General features: G+C 53.2%; 4 protein-coding genes across 4 annotated transcripts; 2 read left to right on the forward strand and 2 right to left on the reverse strand.

Moving 5' to 3' along the window:
• Positions 1–1,308: 1,308 nt before the first annotated feature.
• J4E84_005882 (uncharacterized protein) lies at positions 1,309–2,713 on the forward strand (the record flags this gene model as incomplete). Its single annotated transcript, XM_049388474.1, has 2 exons — positions 1,309–1,317; positions 1,490–2,713. 2 exons carry the CDS (start codon positions 1,309–1,311, stop codon positions 2,711–2,713), a joined length of 1,233 nt encoding a protein of 410 aa, XP_049244019.1.
• Positions 2,714–3,197: 484 nt separating this feature from the next.
• On the reverse strand, positions 3,198–7,918 carry J4E84_005883 (uncharacterized protein; the record flags this gene model as incomplete). The annotated part of the gene is made up of 7 exons (XM_049388475.1): positions 3,198–3,989; positions 4,042–4,748; positions 4,804–5,131; positions 5,180–6,712; positions 6,764–7,033; positions 7,084–7,351; positions 7,401–7,918. The coding sequence occupies 7 exons, from the start codon at positions 7,916–7,918 to the stop codon at positions 3,198–3,200; spliced, it is 4,416 nt and encodes a 1,471-aa protein (XP_049244020.1).
• A 1,420-nt stretch (positions 7,919–9,338) lies between these two features.
• J4E84_005884 (uncharacterized protein) lies at positions 9,339–11,118 on the forward strand (the record flags this gene model as incomplete). The annotated part of the gene is made up of 4 exons (XM_049388476.1): positions 9,339–9,589; positions 9,649–10,310; positions 10,359–10,527; positions 10,581–11,118. The coding sequence occupies 4 exons, from the start codon at positions 9,339–9,341 to the stop codon at positions 11,116–11,118; spliced, it is 1,620 nt and encodes a 539-aa protein (XP_049244021.1).
• Positions 11,119–14,030: 2,912 nt separating this feature from the next.
• On the reverse strand, positions 14,031–14,995 carry J4E84_005885 (uncharacterized protein; the record flags this gene model as incomplete). The annotated part of the gene is made up of 4 exons (XM_049388477.1): positions 14,031–14,438; positions 14,482–14,625; positions 14,720–14,748; positions 14,845–14,995. 4 exons carry the CDS (start codon positions 14,993–14,995, stop codon positions 14,031–14,033), a joined length of 732 nt encoding a protein of 243 aa, XP_049244022.1.
• Between the last annotated feature and the right edge of the window lie 1,481 nt (positions 14,996–16,476).

Raw genomic sequence — 16,476 nt, forward strand, 5'->3', positions numbered from 1 at the left:
GCTTTAGCATGGATTTGGGTCCGGTGGCGTGAAGTTTCAATATACCGTATCGGGTAGGTTCGCAACACCGTTGAAAGCGGCGGACTGCTACTCTTTCCACCGGAAACCTGAGCCCGACTCTCCTACACTACAACTTCTAATCCACAACGCGTGTACTTGCACCATTTTCTACTAGCTTTGGCGGTAAATCTTCTCTTTCGAATTACAGCCCCGAGCATTCTTCTCCAGGTTATTGCACGCAGTCACATCTCCAGGGCCGTAGTGTGGATGTTCGTCGCTGGCAGACTGACTGACTGCGCTAGTGGGGTTCCGGCACCGAATTACCGCGTTGGGCAGGTTTGAGTGGGTGTAGAAAGCGGCGGGCTGTTACTCTTTTGCTTTCACGCGGACGCGCTGGCTGGCGCGTCGTTATATGCGACTGTGTAGGGCTGTTTCACACGGTGTTGGCTGGTTCATAGAATCTTCGTACTTGCCTGTGCGTGTGAATTGAAAATCCTAATAAATGTATGTTTTATACTCTTTTGCCAGTCTCTTGCCTGGCCGCTTGTTCATGAGCTGTAAGCCAGGCTAAGCTGTGCGCCCGTCGATCCTACTATTGAGGCGAGAAGAGCGACTGAGGAAGAAGGCTCGTCGTCCTTTTTTAATAACCCTATTGAAATACTGCTACATAGCATGACAGCTTGTATGAAGTGGGTGTTGTGTTATAGTTTGGTACTTTGAATTGGGAGTTCCGCGTTGACATGAATGTGAGAAACGGACCGCTCCTTCCTCGCTGACTTTGAATTGTACTGAAAACATTTTCAAAGGATGGTACGTTTACAAATCCTGAATGACAGCGTATCCCAGTTTTGTGGAAGACATGGGGTGAATTTGCTGCCCAATCTTGGGTCGGACATTGCACGAGACTCAGGACATGGTGCTTCGGGATTGTGGCGAGGTAGAAGCTGGAGTATAGGCGGACAGAAGTCTTAGACGGTAGCTATGCTTACTCATCTTCTATAGGGAAGCGTAGAGGTGATAGTCGAAGCAGCTCGCTTTGTTGGTTCACTACCCCGCAAGAAACGCCACATGCGCCGCCACAGCCGCCACAGCCACAGCTGACGTAAGGAGCCTTGGGATGCTCGAACCATCCGTTCAGTATGACACTCCACTCTTCACACGCCCAACGCACGCGATCAGGCAGCAAAGTCTGCGCACCCTCTCCTACACAACAACAGAAAAGCGTGAAAATACCAGATTGAAGTGCGACACATACCATCATCATGCCGCCGCCGCCTCCTCGTACGTCAATGCTCCTCTCCGTACTACATGCGACATGTACTGACACCGAATGCAGCACCACCGCCTCCCATGCCTGGGAAAGGAAGGGGAATGCCACCGGCTCCGCCGCCAATGGGAGGGATGAAGGCACCAGCGCCGGGTGCAGGCAGAGTTCGTCACATTCACAGGGACACCTGCACTACGTGGAACCCGGGCTAACGCGTCACAGGGAGCACTCTTGGGCGACATTACAAAGGGCGCACGACTGAAGAAAGTGACACAAATCAACGATCGATCCTCTCCTATAGTCGGCAAAGTCAGCGACGGACCTGCAGCAGCACCCATGGGCGCGCCCAAGATTCCTGGAGCTCCGGCCGTTCCTGGAGGGGCAAACCGAGCAAGAGCCAACAGCGACAATGGAGATGGAGGGAGTGTACCGGCTTCGGCACCACAATTGGCAGGAATATTCGCTGGAGGTATGCCGAAGCTTAGAAAAGCAGGCGGTGTCAAGACAGGCGCAGAGGACCAGGCGCCGTATTTGTCAGACCCCGAATCCAACAGAGCTTCAGCTCCTCGAGGAGCAGCACCCAAACCCCCTGGACCTCCTCCTTCAGCACCTCCTGGGCCTCCGATTCCAGGTATGCGACCAGGGATGAATGCGCTCCGGGGCCAGGACTCAAGGCCCAACTCGGTAGCCTCAAGTATAAGCGGGAAGCCTAAGCCGCCTCCACCGATTGGAAAGAAGCCTCCTATGCCACCGCCCTCCTCTCGAAAGCCGTCAGGTCTCGCTGCACCACCTGCTCGCGCACCACCTCTCCCAGGATCCGCGCCGCCTGCTCCTCCGCCATTACCCCCGAGCTCGACGTCTCCTCGACCAACTGGAGCACCACCTGCTCCTCCACCGCTACCACCTTCACCAGCACCACGAGCGACCCCTCCACCGCCGCCGCCACCCTCTGTTCCTCCACCATCGAGCGCGCAAGACGATGACGACGACGAATACGATCCCTATAAATACAATTCAGCGCCTCCCATGCCTCCACCACCGCCCCCACCCTCGAATGGACACGCGCCATCGCTCGCAGAAACAGCCGCGCGCAACGCCTTCAGTCGCACATCGCCTGCTGCTCCCCCTCCAGCACCGCCGAGCGCACCCGCGCCTTCTCCACCACCCAGCCAACCCCTCAGCCGACCCGCCTCCCAAACACCACTGCGATCGATGATGGATTCAAGCTCATACACCTTGTCCAACGGAGGATCGAGTATCAAGAGCCCGACCAGCTCGCACGCTGGAGGGAGGGAAAAGGGCAGAATCAGGCCCATTCACGATTTGAGATGGAGATTCCAGGACGAAGGGCAATTCCCACGACCAAGAGAATTCACCGGCGGACCGAAGAGATACCGCGCTGGACGAGGCAGCAGTGTGCCATTGGATTTGAGTGCGTTTGAATGAGCAGGGTCGTGACACAATGTTTTTTGATGGCGATTTGTTGCATTGCTGCTGGTCAGAGCGGGTTTAGGGATAGACATTGAAGTTTAGCCTTGGCGTTAACGGGGTTTGTGCCTTTTGCGGTGTGTTGTGGACGGTCAGGGAAGTTTGTTGGCGAGATGGTGTATGCGTCACGAGACGGTACACCATGGGTAGGTATATCGCATGCAATAGCAGGCACCTCAGTACGTTCAAAAATATCAACAATATATCGTAAGAGAGCGACCAGTTGAGATCTTATGTTGGAATACTGATTACTAAGATCTAAGTTTTGAATAGGAAGGAATCTATGGTTCCGTGACATCGCGAGCCTTGTGGCTAGGTATCGAACAATGAAAGTACCTTCCCCAGAAAGAGATGAAGAAAAAGAAGGAACCATTGACTGCACGTCAATCCCCGGATGAAGTACAAGATCAGCTGCGACCACGACACAAACGTGCCAGACCGCCTAAGCGCTCTTCTTCTCCTTCTTCGTCCTGGGTACACGGCAGAGCCAGTAAAGCGAAATCGCCGCCGCCACATTAAACCCCACGTAGACCCAAAGCAGCCCGAAGTCCCTCCAGCGCGTATCCCAATCCGCATGAATACGCTGCAGAAACTGGTTCGTCGAGTCCATCTGACAAAAGCTGCACTGCTCCGTCGCCTGCGCGTCTCTCAGATAGCCACCAGCCATCTCAATATACTCAGACATGTACTCGCCACACGTCTGCCCCTGCGGCGGGAAGAAAGTCTGAAACTCAGAGTCCGCGCAGTAGGCAGGCGCTTGACCTAGGGTTGTTGACATGAAGCTCGATACGAGGTATGTGAACGGATTGACGCGGTACATGAAGATCCAAAAACCAGGTAAATCGTTAGGACCAGCGAGGATACCACAGAAAGCATACAGCATAATCGTAACCAGCGTAGCGAGTGCACCCGCTATTTCCTCGTTCGGCGAGCCAGCGATAAGCAGATGGGCGAGTGTGCTTGCGAAGACGAAAACGGCGACGACGATGAGCAGGGCGTGGAAGCCGCGGATGTTGACTGCGTTTGTGGCTTCTGCGTTGCGGTAGAGACCGGCGGGGTAGTACCATACTAGGAAGCAGAAGATGGCCATGAAGGCGTTCCAGGCTAGCTCGATGAAGATGTTGGAGAGGACGAAGGCTTGCCAGGCGTAGGTTTTTGATTGCCGCTCGCGCGCTTCGTAGAGGGTGCGTTGGGAGATCCACATTGGCATGATTTGGTAGATTAGTTGAATGACCTGGGATTGTTGTTAGTGGGTGTACTGCATACACGGCATATGTTTTACGTACGACGAAGAGGAAGATGAAGACACCGAACATCTGGTTCTGGAGTCCCATCATCGTATTTTCGCTTCCAAAGAAAGAGAAGCCGATTAAGAGCGAGCAGCCAATCGTCAAAATGGCCTTTGAGTAGATGTATGAAGGGGTTCTCCAATACTGCTGGGCGCACCGCATGGCTACAGCGCGGAGCTGAGTCATGAACGAGGCAGCGAAGACCTGATGGCCGGCGTCGGCTGAGTCCATGACAGCAGAGGGCCGGTTGGCAAGCTCCCTGAGATCGGCAAGCTCGGTCTGAAGATGCATGTACTCTTTGCTGTTCTTCCAAACCGTAGGCCAGTCAATCTCTGTCTTTGCACCTGGCGCCGCGCCAATCGCTGCGAGCATGTACTCGGCGGGGTTGGTACCAGGAGGGCATGCTGATGCGCCGTTGCGGGTGAAGTAATCGAGAAGAGTCTCGGAGCCGCGACCGATCTCGCCGAAGTAGACGGTTTTTCCACCTTTGGCTAGGAGAAGGAGGCGGTTGAAGCGCTGGAACAGAAGAGACGAGGGCTGATGAACAGTGCACAGGATTGCTTGCCCATCACGGGTCAGCTTCTCCATCAAATCGCAGATGGACCATGAAGTCTGACTGTCGAGACCGGATGTAGGCTCATCGAGGAAGAGCAGGAGTTTTGGACGAGCGGCGAGCTCAACGCCAATTGTGAGGCGCTTACGTTCTGGAAGAAATTAGCGAGGTTCATACGCAATGCTGTGATGCCAGAGAGTACTTACGCTCAACATTGAGTCCGGATCCTGGGATTCCGACCACGGCATCGGCGTACTGTTCCATGTCCAAAAGGCGAATCACGTGGTCGACGTAGGCTAGGCGCTCTTCGCGTCCGTACTCAGGCGGCTGGCGCAGCAATGCCGAGAACTCCAACGCCTCTCGCACAGTGGATGTGTCCAAGTGGATATCTTGTTGCATGCAGTAGCCAGTCTGTCGCTGGAAGCTGTCGTCTCGTTGACGACCATCGACAAGCATGTTGCCGCCAATGACGCCCATGGTCGTTCGACTTGCGAGCACATCGAGCAATGTGGTTTTGCCTGCGCCTGACACGCCCTAAGACCTGTTAGCTTGGATTCTAATTGAGTGTGTCGAACATCATACCATGAGAGCTGTCAGTGTACCGGGCCTGATATAGCCATCCACGCCGTCTAGGATTTTGCGAGTTTCTCCCTTGATCTGGACTTCATAGGTGACCTTCTCCCAATGGAAGATGGACACCTGCTTCTGCACTCCAGGTTCTGGCTCAGTGTTGTGATCGATCTTCTCGCCCTCGTGAGCGGTTGCCTCACCATTCTCCTCGTCGACACTCTGCTTCTTGGCCGAGCTCTTCATCTTGGATCGACGAAACACAAGAACTTCGCCCTTGGACCGTTCAGAAGCAACCAACTCGCTCATAACGAGATGTGCGAGGAAAAGGATGACAGTGATAGCAATGATAATGCCGTAGTTGGACCATCGCTCACTGTACTGATACTGAAAGGCAGTCTCGACGTATGCAGTGCCGTTGACGTAATCAAGGCCTGGTTGAGAGCCCTGCACAGCGCATGCTCGCTGTTCGGGGGCGACGTTCTCATACGATGGACCAGTGGGTACGAAAGATGAACAAGCAAATGTGCGACCGTGGAACTCATTCACCATGACGTTCTCGAAGCCATATGCAACCGGATTGATCCATCGAAACCAACCTGCCCAGCCTTTCATATACTGGATTGGAATAGCGAATCCTGTATATAGCACGAGCATTATCAGGATGAGAGAGCTTGGGGCAAGTGCTTGTGAGAGAGTCTTCGTCATTGAAGCGAACAGGCGGAAGAACATGCTCATCGAAAGGCCGGTGGTAAACCCAACGAGCAAGAAATAGAAGTACGGACCGGGTTCTCGGCGTAGGTTGGACATGAAGTAGAGCGTCGTATTAACCACGAGACTGTTGGTAATCTTGTATGGTAGATCCACGATCATAGAAGACAGGGCTTCTGCCGATGGATGATAAAGAGCATATCGGTTGTGTTTCTCGACGATAGTGCGCTTGGAGTAGAGGTTCATGATTTCGAGCATCGACCCGAAGGCATTGAGCAGAACCACCATGAACAAGACTCCGCCGCGCTTGAAGAACGACGCCGTAGACTGGGGTAGGTTGTAGAAGATACTTGCTATGATGAGCGCCTCGAAAAAGTTAACGACAAGCATCGTCAAAGGCACACTCGGGTCGTTCTTCAGCCTCTGTACGTCTCTCCACATGCAAAGACGAATCTGTCGCCAGTAGGAAAGGGTATAGGGTGACTTTTGCCGTTGCTTCTTCGATTTCTCCAGGGTTCTCGAAAGCGCAAAGCGTTCGAGTTGCTCGCCTTTTAGGGGATACGTGTTGTTGTATTTCTCTATCGCTTGCAATAGCCGTTGACGGTCGGGGCTTTCTTTCCAGCATCGAGCAAAGTCGTCGGAAGTACGTGGTGTTTTGCCTTCGAAGCCTGGTCTGATACGGCGCTCAGAGGCTGACGTCATTGATGTAAGGAAGTCGGGCGTAGTCTGGGAGGCAGGGCATTCGAAGCCAAGGCGTTCGAAATATGCGCGTGCTTCGTTCGCTGGTCCGAAGTAGATCTGTCGGCCTTCGTAAAGTACGGTCACTTTGTCGAAAACCTGTGGGGAATTAGCATTGTTGTTTGTTCATATAACCATGCTATCGTTTACCTCATACGCGGCTTGTGGAGCTTGGTAAATGGCGATGACACATGCTGCCCCAAAGACGTCGCACTGGGTGCGGAGTGTCTTACAGAACTCCACTGCATTAGCAGAGTCAAGTCCACGAGTCGAGTTGTCCCATAGTTGAAGCGGGGCAAAACTGAGAGATGCTTCCGCGATCGTCACTCTCTTGCGCTCGCCGCCGCTGACTCCTCGCACAAAGTCGTTGCCAACGCGTGTGTTGACTGTGTGCGAGATACCGTACATGGCCATTATGACCTGTCAAGAGTTAGCAGTGATTCAGCTTAAGCTCGAATTAGAGTGCCTACATCTCGGAGATGCTCGGCATAGCGTCGACGACTGATGCCACCAGGAATGGTACGAGGTGCTCGAGCCAGAGCCGCGAAGTAGAGCGTGTCACCAACGCTCAGCTGGGGAAAATGCGCGTCAACCTCAGCGGTATAGATGGCTTCCCCACGGAACACGGTGTTCATGTCCTTTGCTGGTACTCCTTGGTAGTTGAGATACGAGTCAGGGCTGACTTGGAAGCCATGAGTCTCGCCTGCGATGGTCTTCAAGAGCGTAGAACACCCCGATCTAATGGTCGTTAGTCCATGTTACTGAATACAACAACAGTCAAACATACCCAGGTGGTCCCAAGACACATAGTTGCTCTCCAGGAAGGAGCAATCCGTCTAGGTCTCGTAGGATCTCGATCTTCTGCGTGCCTCTGCCGAATAGCGAAGGAAGTTTCAATATGGTGTTACCCACTGTCGATTGGAAATCGGTTGGTGAACCTTTGCCCCAGACATTCAGGCCTCTGAAAGCAACGCCAGCTACGCGAGGAATGGTTTCCTCGCTACTATAACGCAGGTTATAGAACGAGCGGGCCCAATCCTTGGCACGGAACTGGTCGCTTCTAGGATCTAGTCCTCCGTGTGCATCTTCGGCAAAGGGTGAGCCAAAATGATGTTGTTCAGACTGTGTTGTAAACTTGCGCACGAGCTCGTGGATGTCTCGATCACGCTGTGCTTCTTGTCGAACTTTGGTCTCGTCGTCAACTCCTGTGAGACTAGAGCTAGCGTCCGACTTCAGATCTACGCGGTCAACACGTGCTTCTTCGTTTGTGGTCTGCGCTTCTGTGAAGCCTAGTGCGGCTGACATGCTGGTCAGAAAGGCAGGTCCAACTTCGGGGAAACTGCGACCAGGTGAATGCGTCAATCCAGGTATGCCTGGTTCCTAGTGGTCACGAACAACATTAGTCAATGCTCTCAACTGGGATGTATGCAGGAGGATACGTACAGTTGGGAGCCCGTGAGCAGATCGATTAGCGCTCGCTAAGTGTGAGCAGGGGGAGATCTGAGATGGCGATGTTTGACAGAGCCCGTAGCCCTGGTAGATTTACCTTATATCATACGATGCTTTTTTGCGATCCATGCCTTCACGGCTGTGGATGATGTAAGTTTCTGCCTCGAAAGTACCGGAAGTCCATGCCCAGGTGCCATGATTGCAGACAGTTGTCTTCGGCAATCTTGGCGCGAATGAGTCGAAGTGAGCGTTCGCGTCCAGGGCTGCTGTTGGTTCCTGAAACGTGCAGGGTGCGGACATTCGGCAAAGCCCGAAAGTCCGTGGAAACCCTCGGGCTCCGTGCTGCACCAAGCCTCCATCTCCACCCTCTACGAAGGATCGATCACATTATCTATTTCCTATGCGCGAAACCCCGGCAAGCCTTCCGCCGAAAATTCCGCTGTTGCGCGCGACTTTCTTTCCGGAACTTCGGCGTGCTTTTACCGAACGCTCTTAAGATGACGATGAAGCTTGCCGTAGGTACCTGCCCTAAACCTACGTCTGCGAAAACAGAGCATCCGCTAAGCTGCCATTGAAGTGTCTTCGTTGTAAACGAAAGAAGATCAAATGCGACAAAGCAGAGCCGATATGCCATCAATGTATTGCCGCCAAGGAAGAATGCCATTATGTAGAGCGAAGACAACGGCCGCGCCATGCCCACCAAAAGGCTGTCGTGCAGCATCTCAGTCAGCGACTAGAACAATTGGAGAAGCAAATTAGCGACGCTGGTGATGATCGTTCGTCATCCGTATCCGAAGTCGTGCCCAGACGCGATAGTATCCGAAAGAGCACTCCGGTGCCTTCACCCGAGGCATCGTTAACTGTGGCTGATGGCCAGGATTCATGGGTAAGAACAGCCACAACCGGAGGCGCTCGTGTTTGCTGAGCCTTGTCTTGATATCTCGACATCCCCGAAGGTATCATAGCCTTTCACATCGTCAAAGTTCTGTCGAGACATCCCATGTGGGCTTACGATGTCTTATCTCTTACTGTGTTATGAAGCACCTGAGGTACATATAGCGAAAAAGGGTTGGCTTCCGCGATACAATTCCAAAAGCCCATCCCTTCGTGCCGGAAGCAATCAGGACACGATTCAGCACACACGAGCGCCTTCAAAAGCCTTCTCAACTATCACAGCTAATCATGATAGATCTACCGACTCGCGACGGATACAAGACGCAGCTTCCAACATAAGGCTACCCCAGTCTCGACACCAACACCAAGCATCGACAACGCAATGCTGTCTCTCAACGAAGCGCTCGAAGACCTTGGAAAGTTGAGAGTGCGCACTGAAACGCACAGCGCGGACCTTAACCTATCCTCCGCAGAAGCGCGGACATGTATTGACGGCTTCATCTCCGTCATGAGCTCGATGCTTGCGCCAGATGCGTTTGCTCGTTCCGTGATCGATACTGACCTTCTTTACGCGCTTCCCGATATCATCAAGTCTCCTTACGTCAACATCGATCCCGTGGTCCGCGTTATGTAGTAAGTAACCGATACCTGCTGGGGCTGTGTACCACATGCTGACTTTAGGTGACTTCAAGCTATAATGCTCTGTTCTACGGACTGCAGCTGACTGACGGCCCGGGAGGAGACCTCACGACGAAGGCCTACATGAAGATGCTGGAGAGCGTACCCGCTTGGCTTGAGTCTCCAGGTGACACAAATATGGACGTACATATTGCAGCCCTCTCAGCATGGACGGCACTGACTGCTCACGACTATCAACTGGCATGGAAATTCCATTGCAAATCTTGCCAACACATCAAGTCGATCGGCATAGATCGGCTAGACACGGTCCCGGCAAAGACCTTCGAAGAAGAATCCGAGAGAGATGTTGGTCGCTACACGTACTGGTATGTTGTCTCCATCGACACGTTCTTCCGTTTGTTCTATGGGAAGCCCACTGTTCTGCGATGGTCGCCAAACAAGGTCCGCCCACCCCTACTCTTTCGTCCCGACAACATGCATCCTTCGGCGCTCCATGTTTCCATCAGTGTCGTGTGGGTGCGATATACACTGTTGACCGTAGAGGCGATCGGTTACATTGACGAGCTTCCGCCACACGATCGCAACAGCTGTGTTCAGAAAGCTGACGAGGCATGTTCGCAAATGGAGGACCTCATCAGTGAATGGAGATTGGAGGAGGTGATGAACGCCAAAGAGACTACAGATGATGTTCGCTGTCTTCTGGCAGATCATATCAGTACGCTAAGTCCGGGGATGAGTTAAACTAAGCTGACCGCGAATTCAGTGAACATATATGCGACTATCATCGGTGTTCAGAGGTTGGTACAGCAGCACCAAACCAGGCCCGGGCCCAAAGACATTCCACTCAGAGCTGCACGAAGAGTTTTGAGCATTATCGTTGACTTTTATGCGGATATCAACCTCAACGCCAAGTTCAAGAGCATTACAAATCAGTAAGTCGCCATCCCCTTTACTTCGTACCAAAGCATCCGCTGACTTGGCCCAGTTTCATAACGCTCTACCCCTTCTGCGTCGTGTTCACACTCTACGAACATATTGTGGCGTGCACCAATCCAGACGATTGCGAAAGCGACATACAAGCTCTCGAGACAATCGGCGTCGCCATGGCACAAAGCTGCACAGAACGTCAGGACTTGGTGCCGTTTGCCAAGACGATCAATGCACTGAACAGGGTCTCGCGGACTCTACAAGACGAGAGACGCAGAGGCCCAGCCACTGTAGACTCCAGCGACAGCGTTGCTCAAGGCATGAACATGCCACCGACAAGCTTTGACACGATTCAGAACCTGATGGCCAGCGAACTCCCTGATATCGATATGTCGGCCTTTTCATCGATGCCGGACTATTCAGCGAACATGGATGGCGACTTCCAATCTCTCGGCTTTTTGAGGGGGCTGGAGAATGACTTTGTCACGCGGAATTGGCAGACTGATTGGTGGGATCTTGGTGGTGGGGGTGATGGCGACATAAGCCAGATGCCAGCGACGGATCCTTCAGCCTTTCCTTACACTCCACATACATGAGGAGGGCAAACTGTCAACGAAGCTCGGCCTTGAAGGGGCGATGAATCGCTTCGGTGACATTTGGGTGTGTATATATTACTATCCGCATGTCTGTACTATAGCTGTTTTAGGGTAGAGGTGTATGATTTAGCTACTGACCGGAGAATCTGGATTTGCGTCTACCAGTTAACCCTCACAAAGAATTTCCGGGTATATCAAGGCGCAGCGCAGAATTCTGGACATATCAGCTCAGACGTACCCCACCCCATGTTAGCACTTCGGCTATCCTATGCTAGCTCTCGTTGCCCGCTCCACTGAAGCTATACACCAGACAACATGCGGTACATCCACAGGTCAGCTCATACGAGAACACATGGAACGTATACGGATGCGTTCCTTGAACAATTGAGCATATTTTCAGAATGTCACAATTACGCCCCCAAACTACACGCTCTACCGACTTCCTCACACGAAGCTTCCCAAAAATCTTTTAACCAGCCTCCTTCCTCAATGCATCGCGTGCAGTCCACTTCCCAGTAACAATGCAGCGTCCATTTCCTTCTCTCACAGCAACCTGGCCCAACGAGTCCTACGCCGCCATCGACCCATCAAATCCCAATCTCAGTCAAACAGGAAAAACAGTCATCACAACCGAAGCCGGTAGCGGCATCGGTCGCACAACCGCTCTCGCCTTTGCCAAAGCACATGCAGCGAGAGTGATCCTGATCAGACGTACTGAGCCGACCCTTCACGAAACCGAGAAGCTACTTGGTACAGCAAGTAAGACTGCATGGTCTTCTCCGTTCCAGCAACCGACGAGACTGTGATGCAGAATGTTGCTAAACAGGTCAGCGCATGGGATGTCTTTGTTCTTGCCGCAGCGCAGCTCTCTTCGCCGTCCTGGATCGTCCAGAGTTCGCTGTGAGACTGGTGGGCAGACTATGAAACGAATGTGAAGCGATGACTATCGCCTTCACAGGCTTTCATTCCGAATGCGAAGTCTGATGCAGCGGCTTTGCCGCCAGCGGATATGCCTGGGTTGTCGGGCTACCTGTCTTCGAAGGTCGCGCAGACAAAGATCGTCGAGTTCCTTGCTGCGGAGAACCCAGATCCGTTCGCGTGTGAACCCTGGAATAGCGGATACAGGTATCTTCCGAGGCAGTGGTGCTGATTCACCGCGATTGCCGATGGACTCTGATAAGTGTGTATCAGAGAAGGCGAGGACAAATGCTAACTACTCCGCAGCGGAGCACAGCGCAAACTTCCTAGTTTGACTGTCGCGACCAAAGCTGAGTGTGCAGCGATGATTACGTGATATTTGATACCCTCCCCGACTTGATCATGTCAACACAAGAGTGTGGGTTGATAGATGGTACCTAGGGACTGGGTCCCCCAAAAGAGTAGATGCATGCCCATGGTTGAGACATGCGGGTTCAAGAAAACGGAATCGAGCCACAAGGACTGACGAAACCGTGCACCCGGCTAAGAGGGAATCTACCGCACAAGGCAAGTAGACGCGCCCAAAGTGGATGTGATCCCAGGAGCTACAGCGAAGAGCTCAGCACTGGGGTTCCAAAAGGAGCATGAAGAAAATGTATTCGAGCCACAAGGACTAACGAAGCCGTCCACCCAGCTAAGAGGGAATCTACCGCACAAGGCCTGTAGACGCGCCCAAAGTGGATGTCCTAGATGTGCTACAGCGTAGAGCACAATCCGGGGCGCTACAGTTAAGAGCGACGAGGTGTTTACAGGTAAACGTGACCAACGAACAAAGCGCCGACTGTCACATCATCAGGATATGTGGCAGAGACGAAATGTTCGCGGTGAGGAGCAAAGGAGCGACGGGCAAAAAGTTGTATATATCGAGCAGACGCTAAGGGACGCACGGACCAAACAGCAAACAACCAGCGATGAGGTGAGAAGTCCAAATCTCACCAGTACTAATTTGTCTCTTGTTGTTACATCGCACCTTCTCGACGCATATATAAGTAGTTGTGTTCATGAGCTATAACGTGGAGAAACTCGATGCTGGCCGATGAGGGGAAGTCCACGTTGGTGCCGTTACATGCCAGATGTCACATCGACAGTCCTCACGTCTAACCAAAGCCCAAAGCCAGTCTCTGAGACAAACAAAGAGCTACTTCCCTCCTCTGTCCTGCTCGAACTTCCTATCACACCCATCCAACCATCTCCCCATCCCCTAGGCCTCCAAATCACCTGACCAACTCAAGCCAGCCGCCCCGCCAAGTCCCTCCAGTGCCACACCAAGCCCCCAAGCTCCAACGGCGCAACCGCCATAACCAACAAGTGCCAAACTCCGATCTCGATCTGAACACGCGTTTTGCTCCAGTAACCCCAACAAAACAACGACTTTTCACTGTATTGACTCAGCCCCAACAGCCGTTGGTGCTCAAGCCACAGCTTCTACGAGTCAAACCAGAACCTCCAGTTATATGACATCATCGACCGCATCGACCGGAAGGAGCGATCCGCGGAAGTTGCTTCCTCCGATTCCGAAGCATGGAAGGTCACACACGTGGACCAGCTAACGACTAGCCTTAGCAGGGAAAGGAGCGAACATCAATCACAGGGTACGCAACCAAGTTTGCGAAAGTCTAACGAGTCCAAAGTTTGAAGACACGAGGTAGGGAAATTTGACAAGTTGATCTTGAGCGTCATAAGCGATAGCATTTCGTGATTAGTTATCTGCGTGTTCGTATACGAGATCTACGGATTCGCGTCGTTCTGTGTGTGACCACAATCTCCGTCTCGTAATAGAGAACATCCTCATTTCACTGTGGATAGTTATGCATAGTGGAAAACACCCAAGTCCTTAACGCCGTTTATGCGGTATCCAACAGTTTCTCCCGGAGCATTGATACAACTCTTCGGTGTTGGATCCCCCGCAATTCATAATTCATCCTCTACATGTATCACCGTGCCTCCGCGGGAACCTCTGCCGCTGGCTTTGGCATAGGCTTGAGCTCTGAGCCTGCCCCGCTCTCAGCCCGCTTCCGGCCTGTGAGGGAGAAGTGATGGCTGGAGCTAGGTCGCTCTTCTGTCTTGTCGGTGTTGTTGTTGTCACCGAAGCGCGAGAAGATGCTGCGCTTCTTTGGCTGCGGCTTCGGCTCGTCGTTCAGGCCCACCTCCTCGAACCCCTCCTCGGGCACTTGCTCGTGGCTTTCGCTGTGGCGGGGTTGTTGCATCGAGGAGCGCGGTGTGGCGCGCGAACGGCGGACGTCGAGCGAACGTCTGGTATCTACGGAGCGGCGCGCATCGAGCGACTGGCGGGGGTACGTCTCGTGGACATTGTCTTGGATTGGGGAGCGCGCGGAAATGTCCTATATCCATTAGCGGGGTCTTGCCACTGGTCGCATAACATACAAATGACCGCCTGTAGGAGTCGAAGCTCTCGCGCGAGATGCTAAACGGCTCATTCTCGGCGAGCAGACTGCGGTGATTTGAAGATGTGGTCGAGATGTTAGACTTGGAGTGCCAGAAGGTGGGCTTCTCTTGCTGAGGGCTCGGCTGTCGCAACGTCAATCAATGTCTCACGCGATGACATACGCGCGCGTCGCTCTCCCTCCTGCATCCACAATCACATGGGCTTGACATTGCTTACCGGTAGATACACGCCGCTGTCGTTTATTTCTATCACATGGTAAGCGCCCACTCAGCCGATGCAGTGATGCCGCCCCAGGAACATGCTCATGTTTGAGCCCCAGGCGCATTCGCAGGAAGTCTCACCACTCAATTTGTACTCGACAGGGTCCTTGACCTGCACGGGTGCGGCGCCCGAAACAGCTGTGCTCTTGAAACCGTTCTCCGGCGCGCTCCGCTGGGCCTCATCGACGGCCTCAGGCACACCCGCGCGACGAAAGGGATTGCGGATAGGCATGGTGATAGGGCGCTAGGGATCAAACAAGGCGGTACGAGAACAGAGTGGGGAGTTTCAGTAGGCTGGTGTAGATTGAAAAGGCGAAGAGGAATGGTAGGTCGCGGCTGAGATCATGACTTCTGCGCGGCGCCAATCGGGCAGGAACCAATTGCCCTAATGTGGCATCGCCTCGGCACCTACCAAGTCCCGATTCAACCTTGGAATGTCCTCGTGTGAGAGGTTGGCGCAAAACCAAAGACGTCATGTCGCAGACGCGCAGACTTGATTGACTGTTGTCTGTAGAGATTTCATCAGCTGTCGAACCAGGCACGCTCTGGGGCGCAGATCAGACTGATCCCTGCATGCACGACGGAAGTCAGGTACCAGAGAACCCCTCAGCTCACCACAGCCGCGCCTCAAAACAGCTTGTTTGCACCTCACACAGGCTGACCTGCGTTATCGCGACTAGAGAACTGCTCACCGGCGGTATCCTTACCTTTGCGCTGGCACGAATATTCGCTACGGCACCTTGCGCTAGGTGGGTGTGATGCGGTGATGAGGCAACTCATCTAAATCAGGCTGCGACGGGAGGTTGCGCCTCATATCCGAAACATTGGAAGATCTTCGCGGTTAAAGACGATGGTTTCTGTGCCTCAGCCATCAGCCTCTGCACGATTCGAAGTTCGCACGGCCGACTCCACTGCTGTCGGCCCCTCTTTACTCGATCTGTGACCGGGGTAATATGTGCGGAACATGAGGCTGTGCCCATGTAAGCAAGGTCGGCAACGTTCGAGATCCCGGCGAAGTTACATGAGATATTTCGAGTGTAGACACTGCAGGCGATCCATGTGATGGAATGGTACCTGCGAACTCTCGAGACGGACCTACCGCGGTAAGTAGGGTCTGGTGCTTTGAGTCTCCCCGACAACACTTTGGAGTGTTTTGAGATGCCGTTTGCCCTGGCTACGGATACTACGGATACTTGCTAACGGTAGCCGCATGGGAAGAAGGAATTCGCCGTACATGAACCACTTGGAGATGCCGTATCCGCGACACTGGGTCGGAAGATCAGCGTACGGTAGTCAGGTCAACTCAGCCTTGGTGAAGTGTAGGAATGTAGTCGCATTGATGGCTTTTGTTCAGCAATATCGCGCTAGATACAGAGAGCATTAGTAGCTAATTGTTGGTCAGTGGAAAGCTCAACGCAAGGCTGCGTCGAGGCTGGACTCCTGCAAAGCAAACACGCATGCGGCAAACATCCCCACCGACGCTTGTCGAAGTGCATGGAGCAGATGCCAATCATGCCTTGCAGCTTCCCCTCACCTCGATCACCACTGCGGCCTAGTTGCAGCACAAAGCTCGTTCATTTGTGCGGTTTTGGTGAGGAGCTCCTAATCTTATACGAGCGCGATTATAATGCCCAGAAACTGGAAAGCGCCGGCGCATTATTTGAAGTTTTCGGATCATGAGATGGCATGGGTACGAAGGATTCGCGGATACGA

Source organism: Alternaria hordeiaustralica (assembly GCF_023758085.1).
Source record: "Alternaria hordeiaustralica strain BMP 2776 chromosome Unknown scaffold_10, whole genome shotgun sequence".
In the NCBI taxonomy this organism is placed as follows: Eukaryota; Fungi; Ascomycota; class Dothideomycetes; order Pleosporales; family Pleosporaceae; genus Alternaria; species Alternaria hordeiaustralica.